This window comes from Sinohyriopsis cumingii, chromosome 4 (assembly GCF_028554795.1).
Source record: "Sinohyriopsis cumingii isolate HCF-2022 chromosome 4, ASM2855479v2, whole genome shotgun sequence".
Lineage (NCBI taxonomy): Eukaryota > Metazoa > Mollusca > Bivalvia > Unionida > Unionidae > Sinohyriopsis > Sinohyriopsis cumingii.
In genome coordinates this window covers 100,805,576-100,817,578 of record NC_142964.1, presented here as the reverse complement: position 1 = coordinate 100,817,578, position 12,003 = coordinate 100,805,576, and the positions used below count along the sequence as shown (strand labels likewise).

General features: G+C 35.2%; 1 protein-coding gene across 2 annotated transcripts in view; it reads right to left on the bottom strand.

Annotated features, from left to right (window-relative positions):
- LOC149801774 (lim and transglutaminase domain protein ltd-1-like) overlaps window positions 1–12,003 on the bottom strand; it is a 74,467-nt gene that overhangs the window by 15,828 nt on the left and 46,636 nt on the right. For both annotated transcript variants that reach the window (XM_089956115.1, XM_089956116.1), the window contains exons 6-7: window positions 6,552–6,717; window positions 5,291–5,571 (exon numbers count right to left, since the gene is read on the bottom strand). In XM_089956115.1, coding sequence (XP_089812241.1) covers window positions 5,291–5,571; window positions 6,552–6,717 — 447 coding nt within the window. The remainder of the gene's footprint in view (window positions 1–5,290; window positions 5,572–6,551; window positions 6,718–12,003) is intronic.

Sequence of the window (12,003 nt, the reverse complement as noted above, 5' to 3'; positions counted from 1 at the left end):
ATATATATATATATATATATATATATATATATATATATATATATATATATATATATATATATATATATATATACACGATTTTTCTAGCTAAGATCATTCACATAACTCCCTCCCCTTCTCTCTCTCTCTCTCTCTCTCTCTCTCTCTCTGAGGCCAATACTCTAGTAACAGCTACAGCAGACCATTCAAATTGTCACAGCCCTGTATTTTTTTGGTATTTCAGAAGAGACCTTATAAAAATGCTAAAAATAATCTTTTTAAATTTAATATACACGTGCCATCCCATACGACTTAGGGACACATAATTTCATTTGCATGGGGGTGGGACGCGGTAAAATAAGGGTCGCAGGTGTGATACCTTCCCAAACCACAGCTCGGGCTGGCTTTCTCGGTGTGTCAGTGAGAAAGGCACTTAGCTTCCACTTCCTCGGCGTGGTATAGCCATCAATGCTTCTCAAGTGCTGTTTAAACCCTACCCACTCACCCACCACACCCCCGGCATTTTTTTTCTTCAACATTAATGGCTAAACAACCAGTTGAAATTGCATTATTTAAAAAAATAATGCGAGTCATTTTTAAATTCACACCTTCATAATTCATACATCCAGATAGATAACAGCTTGCCTTATTCATCAGAAATATGTGGGGGGTTTTAAGTAGCTGTAAAAAATTTAGTCAAATGGCTACGATATCTGCAGTGTGGCAGGTTATAGTGATGTCTAGCAACATCCATTAAGCAGCAGACATGCATCATCATCCTAACAATAACCTCTTAAAGCTGAGCGCAAAGCGAGGCAACTGTTAATACATCTTTGGTATGACTCGACCGGGATTCGAACCCATGAACGCTCTCATCCGAATGGACGCTCTAACCACTTGGCCCACGAGAACAGACTGGAACTGGTAATAAAATAAAGTATATACCATTTTTATAGGTCTTAGATATTATTCTGCCTTGGTTCGAACCCACGACCTCCAGCACCCGAGGCGGACACTCTAACCACTTAGGCTACCGGAGCGATCTTAGAAATATGTAACAAATGGATAACAAAACAGAAATTTAACAAATGTTGTGAACAGAACACGAATGATTTGCAGAAGATAAAATAGATAAAATTTCTTTATATTTAAAAGCAAAAGTACAAGGGAAAAATAATCAATAATAAATGGAAAAAAGGCTGCGATTGGACTCAAACAGCTACTGTCCTATATAGTAGTACTAAAAATTAAACCATTTGACCTTAACACCACCAGACTGCATATTTTATGCAATAACAATCTATGATATCAAAATAAAACTCAACGGCATGATGAGGTACCTTAGGGTAGTAGATATAACCAAAGCTTAGCTTGTGTTTCTTGTTTTCTTTTTATTATATAAAAAACAACAGATTTTATAGCATAGTTGCACTAAAAGTAAATATATTTTACAATAATTCGTTTGTTCAAAAATTCTTTCTTTAAAAATCGCTACAATCAATAGTTTGTGTTATAAATTACATGTAGCCAACTGTGTAGATCAGTTTTTAAGTCCTCTCTAGGGATGAGAAACTAAAGCTAGGTACTAAAATAATTCATGAAACTGAAACAAATGAACAATGATGCTAATGAATATTGCATTTTGTTGACTGGATGTGGTGCTGATTTAATAACTTTAATAATGAATGGGTGTAATTCACCTTAATATGTATATTATGATCCTTTTTGTCAGAGTGCCAATATATTTGAAATCATAGAAGAGTAGAATATAAATAATAAATGCAACTTAACATGATCAGGTAATGAAAAATTCGCAAGAAATTTTCTTTGTACCATCATTACATTTTACAGAAAATGTTAGGCAAAAATAGCATTATCAGCAGCTTCTTTATTATTGCTGCGAACATCATTTCACAATGAGCGTCTTTTAGACTTTGCTGCGCTTATGATTTTGCGTTTAAGAATGCCTCCAAATGAAACGGGGGGGGGGGGGCTAAAAATAGCAATCGGTATTTGAAGGTCAGTTACTTTTAAAGAAACATAAAATAACATGTTGCGTTGCTGCCAAGTGACGCCCTAACTGTATGGAGACCAAAATGGCAGATGATCTAAGATACGCATTTTATCTATATTGTTCTGCTCTTTAGTGACGAGTGCAAATGATAACAGGTATGAAATTTGCAAATTTGTTAGATGGTTGCAAAAGGTATCTTCTTTCAAAAACTCAGACGTGTTCTCAAATTGCGCTGTTTGATTTTGAGGACCTCAAAGAGGCGGATACCTGTCAAAGTTTTAAGTTTTGGTTGAACACAAGTCTACTTTGGAACAAAATTAACTTTTAATTTCACACTGTTCATTATATCGTGTACATATGTTGCAGATGATATACAGTGGATATGAAATAACCATAACAAATATTCTGACAAACACTTCAATATATCGCTAATTTGGGGGACAAAATCGGCCCTTATCAGACCTTGTCCTTTGGTAAATAATATGGTTATCACCAGAAAATAAGCATATCAACAAATCACTTTGCTCCTGCAGTATTTATTGGAATTGTTCACCTTTTTGTCTTGTAGTCTTGTCTTGCAGCTTAACGCAGTATATGACTAGGGCCGAAACGAATACCAAATTTTCCTTTTCCAATATTCACTGAATTTATTCAAAACAGGATTTGAAAATTCGTCGATGTTAATAAAGGTATAAAAAAATTCATCCTATTTTCATTTTCTACTTTGAGATTAATCGACACCGTTCACTACAAGCTACGCCGCACAGGAAACACTCTGAACTAAGTTGTCTAAATCTAATTAAATTACATTAGGTCTTTAGTATGTTTTTCACGATTCAAATGAAAAATCAGATTAAAGTTTGTTGTTATTTTTCTAGTTTATATTCGAACTCACCACAAATATTAATGTCCCTTTAGTGCTGAAGATGGAAGATTACGGGCAGAAACTCTATTACTTATTCATTTAAATGCAGAACCGATCTCAAACATTTTTCTGTGAAATGATTTGTTCACAGTCTTATAACATGGGCACATGTCCAATTTAATTTAGTGAAATTTGGACATGCTGATGCGGATCTGTGGAATTTCTCATATTTTATATGTCTGACGGAGCTGAATTTTGGCCGACTATAAAACGCCCAATTCGAAAATTGGGATTTTCTGCGGAGTCATAGGAAACCCATGTTCAAACTAAGTAAATAATTATTTCAACTAATCCAAACAAAACACAGGTATTGACGTTTTGATCTTATACAATAGATTACAGTGCAATGTATGGGAAATGGTCTTGTGATTTCTCTGAAGAGCGTAATTTGACCTCTAAAAGAGCCAGGTACTTGGAATGAGTTCCCTTCCTCAGCCTAATTTGGGAGCAGGCTATTCGGTTTCATGGGTAAAGTGGGAAATATCAAACAAAACTTTTAGTCATTTTGAAAATAACATGGGATAACAATTTTTTTAAATAAACCTTCCCAAGACTCAGGACCTATGTTGAAGTGTTTCAAGGATTTTAAGCATTTCCTCTGATCACCATGAGATATCTTTCTCTCAGATTGAAGAACTTGACGTCATTCCGGTATCAGATGTCGATTCCAGCGTCATAGTAAAAAAAGGCACCAGGAAACATGTCAGAGAACATTACACTGAGAATGGTTGGGGCCAACACACAGACTTACTTTGCTCCAATGGAGAATAAGAATGGTTCGGATGATTTCCCATTATCTACAACGTGATCGGGTATGATATCCCGGACTTACCGAACCATCACAATGATTTTTTCTAGGCAACCAAATTTCCATGATTTTCCAAAGAACCCCATGACGGATTGTCTCAAAGGTGTTTTGTCAGGTCGATGAATGTCATGTTCAGGTTGGAGTTCCGCTCCTGCCATTTCTCGTGGAGCTGACGAGCTGCAAGCACCACGTTTGTGGTTCCTCGTCCTTTCCACAGATTCTTAGGCTGTATTACTTAATCAATACGATACACATGACAATTCAACAGAATCCTGGCACCAGTTTAATTAAGTATCATTTAAATATCATAACTTAATAAATGAATTATTAGCTGACGTAAATACACTCCAATACTCTCCTGCATCCCACTCTTATAATACCTAATGATGGAGATACTCTATAATATAGCAGAAAAAACTCTACGTGTCTTCCAAAAATGGTGCAAGTAGAATAATTTGTCAACATGCATATTATTAGAAGATGATCACTATATGTGCTAAGTTCCGTATCAGTCCACTCAAAACTACAAGAATATGTTTCATTCTCAAAATGTTTGCTTATACTGTATCCATCTTTAAGCTAAAAGGGCAGTAACTCATACAAATATTCAGGGTAAAATCTTTTTACGAATATTCAGATAGAATACTGGTATTCAAATATTAGACTATTAATTAAATTGGTGCCAGGATGATATCCATCCTAACAATTGTGTTATTGCTCTTCCTCGTGAACAAATTGTCATGTCATTGTGGTGTTTACACAGATGTTGTGTCCGAAACTGCCGCCTTGTCAATCGTAAAATGAAAACCCACGTCTGGCTGCTTCTCCGAAATAGATGGTTATATGGATTTGGCCTGTCCAGTAAAACAGTGTAACAGAATGCAGCAGGTCCTGAATACAAATAGAGCTGATCTGACCTAGTGTGGCAACCAAAGTGGCCATCTCAAAAATGTTTTCACCACTCCTCTTTGAAGAAAGGTGGCGTTGACAACACATCTTGCATCATGTAATTAGTCCTGATAGTATAGATCTGACCGCTGACGAAGATGTTTTTCTCCGCCTTTTTGTTTGTTTGTTAATTTTTCTTCCTGACATGATCACCAACATATATATCCTATTATAAACGATGTTAAAAATAAGATATTCTTGACTTTAAGGTCATGTAAAGTCTCTGCTTGCATTTTTGTACTTCGCAAAGCTCGCGACCGCGGTAACGTATACATATATAAAAGGAATTGGCCAGACTTTGTTCAAATTCAGTAAACACTTGTATACCATTCTTATACTGATTTCAAGGTTAGCGGCCAAAGAAGTTGACTCAGAGCGTCAGTCCCGTTGGTGGGGGTTCTTTATTGTGCATACTATTAACGTAACATCCTGGATAATGTTAGATCATAATCTTTATTGCCTTTAATGACCATACTATTTAGTATATTTAATTTACTGGGTCATTTTCAATCAAAACACGGTCTGACTGTAACCTCTCAAATGAATAAGTAGGATTTTTTTGTATTTTGTGTTTCAATTCTGCTGCTAAACATATAGAAAGAGACTGGCATAATACCTCTAAGTATACTTTATCTTCTTTGAGTAAGAGGAAGGTGGCCTTCATAGTCTCGTGCACCTCACGTGGCGGGTTGGCGTAATTCGCCAACTCGGAAATTGTCGTTTGCTTAATCTCGAGAACGTCATGACAATGGCTTTCCAGATTGATCAGTTGTTCGAGAAGGGCGTCTGCTTGTTCAATGTTGGGTTTTAACACGTCACGGTACGGAGAATCTATTGCCTCGTCAATTGCTTTATCCAAAATTTGGTGATGCCTTCTCATGATAGCTTCCCTCAAGCCTTCAAAATAGATGTCAATATTAATTAGTTATTATTAATTAATTACCATTTATATTAATTAAGTCACTAGATGACACTTATGTTTTGTTATTACATTCTAAACATGTAATCCATTTTAGTGAACTATTTTCGATTCATTATTTTTGTAAACTATATAGACTAAGTTGACGATTTTCCCCATGATTGGACGGGGGCAACTTACACGCCCATGGTGGTCACGTTTTTTTGTGACAGGAAATAAGGTTCCGCACAAATCATCATTTATATGTTTTAGTGACGTTGGTTCAGTTGAATTTTAAAATGTAACAAGTTTAATGATAATTAAGGTCAGTAACACTCATGTACTTAAAGGTGAACCATATGAACTGGTCTTTTGCTCCTTATTTAATATACAAATACCCCAGCCCTTTCGTTCTGTCCTTCAACTCGCCCATTCTTTAACACTATACATCTCATTGAAAGTTAACATGGAAGTAAATAACGAAACAAACTCTTATTAAGAAATCTTCAGAAATATACTCATGAAGCTGGACGATTTTGGTACCTACGATTATATTAAAGTATAAAGCAGTAAAATACAAAATATATTTAACTAGCAAAGTTGTATCACACAATAGGTAAAAGAAAGAAGAAAGGAAGGGATTGACACTGTACTGGCCGGAAAGAATTAACAAGAATCTAAGATAAGACAGTTAATTCGTTCTAACTGCTGAGTGTTGAAACGATCTCTGATTTTCTTTGGCGAAAACAAAATTTTCGAGATAGTCCCCGCAGTAATATTGAATGTCATTATCGGCCCCATTTTCATTTATGACAGAGTTGCAACAGATGTTATATTTTCAAACAATTTAAATTTCCGATAAGGGAGGATTACATTTTTTATGCTGAAATGTAAACATAATTCTCAAAAGTATGACTAAACCATAATTTATGCGCTTGTTTTTGATCGTTTCGTTTCTTTTTAATCGTAATAAGTTTACCCTTCTTAACTTGCAGATAGTGCAAACGCCTCCTTGCCCTGTCCATTTCCCCATCCTGATCTACCTTGAACTTTTCACAGTCCTCAATTGCCTTTTGGAGGACATCGGGGTTGTCACCTATCGTTCCCTGCCTGAGTCGCTCACGAGCCTTCTTCTGAGGAACTGTCTTCAAGAATGTGAAAGATTTATATTTATATGGATATATCAGGATCGTGCGACCGACTGCCGGTACCGGCGTTTGATAAGGAATACTGAATTTACAGTTCATTCATATAAAATATTTGTAATATTGACTTTATATATTAGTGCAAATATCACAAGGTATAAAGCAATCTTATATACAGATATTCCTTTTGTAATATTTGTATGTAGAAATTATAGAAATCAGCAATGATAATAATATATTATTATTATTATTGGAATAATGAGCGCATATAAACGCACAGTTCTTAACATGGACGATTTAAGAATGCATTGCGTTTATGCGTCCCATTTTTCGACTCACCAAATTTAACAAAGATCAATATAAAAGATTTCAATGCTTGGTTTGGTTTTGTGCGATTCAAGGCCATTTTCAGCACGTAATTGGTTTTTCATTGCGGCAAGTATATTTGGTGGATCAAAAACACAGAGGTGATACATGTATGTGATCTGTAAAGGTGAGCTCCTTAGACGACTAGACCGCCCAGGGCCCATAAGACTTTTAATGAATACTCATTAATTATTGCTTGAAGACATTCCCCCTAATCAAACATCTGGTTGTGGCGGTTTCAAATTGACGAATGGACGTAACAATGGATAATCATGTCTCTAATTAGTATACCATTTTCTTTAAAACTGGAGTTTTCTTGTTGAAAACTTTGCCATTTAGAGATATATTTTAGATTCAGAACGAATGAAGTTGATAAACATTTAAGTTATACACTTTATCAAGTTCATTTCGCCGAGGGCATTAATACGTACTGTTAGACAGGCACACCATGTATCATTAACGGATCAATAGGCTGGCTAGCGGCTTTTTGGAATTTGGAATAAACAATAATTGGCTGACAACTAGTGATAGACACACAGCGTTTGGGGATTCATCAATTTTTTCATTTTATATGAAAGCTTACAACACTATCTTCTATCTATGATCGTGGAGACGACGATGTGGAAAAAGCTTACAACGTCTATCTTCTATCTATGATCGTGGGGGCGACGATGTGGAAGAACAAGGGCGCATGACGCAATATTTATTTGAATGTATTAGCTGTAAGGTTGATGAACTCTTTTGGTCATTAACTCATGCGTTTTGGCCATATCCCTTAAAGCGAGCGCAGCAAACAGCACAAAAGACAAAACAGTTAACACAGTAACATTTTGTCTGTGGTATCAAAGTATATGTAATATAATAAGCTGATAAAACCAAAGAGCAATGTTGTTTTTATATTATGTGTTTTTAAAAACAAATCATTGTTCCTTGAACCTTTTTAAGAAGCTATTATCATTGTCCATCCCAAGAAGCCAGATTTTACTTGGCGAAGGGCTTTGAATAGTATTGCAGTGATGATAGCCAATAGCATGCTCATACTTCGTGAATCAGTTGATTAATCATCACAGCTGAAACAGCGCATTAAAAAAACAGAAAGAGAAAAATGCAGCATGCAGCCCACCCATCTAATACCTTCTCCAATTTCTTGAGGTTAACGTATCAAGATATGCAATGTATAGTCGTTATTATAGAAAGTTTACTATTGAATAATTAAATTTTTCTTTCGTCATTTCGTTAGTCTGGTTGGCCATGCCATTTTGAACTTTGGGGAGTTTACCTGAAAAACTAGTAAAATAGAATAGATTTGCCCATTGGTAACACTTTTTTTCTTTTCACATTCATTTTGTAATTTAATCTATGCAAAATGTCAAGCTGCATTGACGTCATGTTGGTTTACATCCAACACGAAGGTAGTTTGATAATATCGTGTATATAACCTATTGTTGTAAATGAAACGAAGAAAAAAAAAAAGAAAAATTAGACTGAAGAAAACTCGAAAAGATAAACCTCAAAGCTGGATCGATCGAGAATGGAGATAATTGGCGGAGAGAGGGAGAGGGAGTCTTGACATTCGAAATGTTCGTCAAAGTTATACTCTGACGTGTAGTTTGTAACATTGTTTCATATATAGAGGATCTCAAATGGGTAATGATTTAATATTGAATATAAGCAGCAGAGAGAATGAACAGACCACTTGCTGGAAGGTCCATTTATGAAAAATAAAACTTCCTACAAAAATTTAAAATATAAGGTCATGACGTTATGTCAAACATAAGCCTCTAACTAAAACCGAGAGTTTCTCTAACTGGGTTACTCTATCTTCGTCATTCGTGTTTTTCAAAACTTTGAATATGTCTTGTTTACCCACCGTGACACTTAGTTGTGGTCGCACCCTCTCTGTTGCTGTATTGTGTAATTAAATCATTATTATATCAGTCTCTCAACCAAAGATTTTATCAAGATCTATGCGATATCGCGATCGAGCATCGTGTAAATTTATCGTGATAAATCCTTGCAGGGGTAGATTGTGCTTTTGAAAAGAAGTTTTTGAACTTAATCTTGTCCATGTCCCCGCTACACCAAGTCTGATGAATATTTCTTAAAGTATGTATATCAACTTCATTAAACACGACTAAAATATTGCAGTTATCTCTGATCAGTTTATGTATTTGTGTATATCGCTGAGTAACATAAATCACGTCTGTGTTTTTATGCCTGACTCGAGAAAATAGCCATGCTGGATTTGATTGTTTGTCCAGTATTACATCATCGTATACTACTAGATTATTAATAAATCCATCGAGGTCATCTACAGATGGGGCTTCATCAATGTCGGTGATAAAATCAATAATATCATTATCTCTGATCAAATCAACAAATTCGCGTTTTTATACAAATCTTTAAGTACATCGTAACTTCTCTGATCATCTACAGATGGTGCCACTAAATATAATTTATCCCACTTGAGCCATCTCGTTATCAGATTAAGCAACAATTGCGTCTTACCAGACCAAGATGCACCTATGATAATTGCTCTGATAGAATTTGGTGCACTGGATGATGCTTGACTGGCTCTTGCTTTCGTGTCGCTGAGAAATCAGTGACATCCATGTTGTACAAATATAATAAATAATATGAATTTATACTGTGTTCGATGCAGAGCATCCATCCTTGCAAGCGGATTAACAACAATAATAACAAAAAATGACAAACGTGCACTTACAGGCAAGTGTGTGAAATATGGTACAAAAATACAAATTAATCTCCCTTGACAAGTCAAGGAAAACAGGTGGTGATATCGCTGCTTCACCTGGAAAATTACTAGGAGCTCCATGGGCTAAATACCCAGGAGATAAACATCTTCCCGGATATAATTATTGTGGTCCTGGAACTCGACTTGATATCCGACTTGACGAGCGAGATCAACCAAGACCTGGAGAGTATCCAATAAATGCGATTGATCAAGCATGTTACGTACAGGATGTAGTGTATAAAAATAAGGATTTACAACAGCGAAATATTGCAGATGTGAAGTTGATTCACACGTTAAATTCCATATAAAAAACCTCTCAGAGAATCGTTAGCTAATAGGTTGGTAAGATCTGCGATGAAAGGTAAACTAGTATTAGGGGCCGGTAATTCATCAAACGATTATTATTATAATGGAATCGATTTATTATAGCCCAAGACGATATTGAGCAGTGATTAATAAACTTGCTAATGCAGCAAATGTTACACGTTCTTTTGTTGCAAATTGGTTAGCACGACAGGCAATATGGCAAATTTATACACCACCACCTAAAAAATTCCTCTTGCACAATTTCATGTCAGCACTCCTTCTTATGTTACGTGTTTAGGCTCGAATAAACAGTAACACAAGAAAGAGGGAAAACAACAAGCTTTGAAAAATATAATAATTTATTTCCCTGGAAAAATTCTGTAAAAATGAAAAAATATGAACTTATGGTTTATATAACCAAATCCAAAAATAATCCAAGAATAATCCACGAATAAAATTTTAGAAGTACTAATAATAAAATGTTCTAATAATTTCAAGTTCGAGTCCCGACGAAGAATCCAAGATGGAAGGCGATGACGTATGATGTAACCTGTAGTGTTGAAGTCTACAGTTCCATGCAGAAACAAGAAATATCACTCCGGTGTTGGAAATCTGAATAAATGTTTTTATAAGAGTGTCTTTGTTCAAGAATCTCACATGAGCAAAGTATTTTCCAGGGAAAAAAAAAAGAATTAATCCTTTTGAATCTAAGTAATTTGAAATAACTCCAAACAGCACAACATACACCTTCCAATGCAAGAGCCCAACTGAGATTATTTCTCCAAAACAAAGGTTGCATCGTATTCTAAAACGCAGTTTCGAAAATCCCCTAGATGCGAAATAGAAAGGGGGCCACGTGATCGTGTGTATAGGGGTGGGCGGGTCACGTGATCGTGTTTATATCACGTACGCTTAAAATGACTCTGACGAAAACCAATCATTTTATTCTAAGAAAGAAATAAAAATTGTTTACATTTTAAACCACGTAGTCCCATCATGACATCGACAACAACCAATCATTTTAAAATAAAAATAGAACTTAGTTACGTGGTTGCTACTAATTTTGAATCAAGGTCAGGATCTTGGTCAACACCTGGTGTTTACTAAAACGAACAGTCAAGGTCGAACTATTTTCTAAAAAATAGTATAAGTTCCTAACAAACAGAACTACATTATTTTGACATATAATGAAATTTAAATTTTTTTAAAAAAAACTTACAAACAATTAAATCAGACATAATTAAATCAAATAAACATATAACACTCCTAATTAAGTTCATGAAACATATTTTATTTTTACCACATGATACTATTAAAATTGGTAGACATCTATCACGCACATACAAATACGCGTTAACCGTCGTTGACGTTGAAAGTATGTATAAAAAACCCAGAACCACTATCAACTAAAGCAGCAGTTAAAGTTGCATCTGCGTTTGAACGAATTTATCTACGAGGATCCGGACCACAAGGTGGTCTACGATGGCCACAGTTACTGCAGGTTGATCCTGGCAAAAAATTTCTAATTGCAGTATCATCTCTGATGAAAAAACATAATGTCAAAAATAGACGAGGATATACCGCAATTCATCGTGATCAGGCATTTGTTGAACGATTTAATCGAACACTTGCTGAGATTGTTTGGATATCAATACGCGAAGGATATAATTCAAAAACTTAAGAGATCTCGTGAATGGGTTGCAAGACTACCAATTGTGATAGCTGCGTTAAATAATGAAATTACTCCTGCGATTTCTATGAAACCCATTTATGCAATTACAAAAAAAACCCCACAACCAATACAACGACATGACTTTTCAAAACAACCAGTGCTATGTAATGTGACTGTCAGATATTTA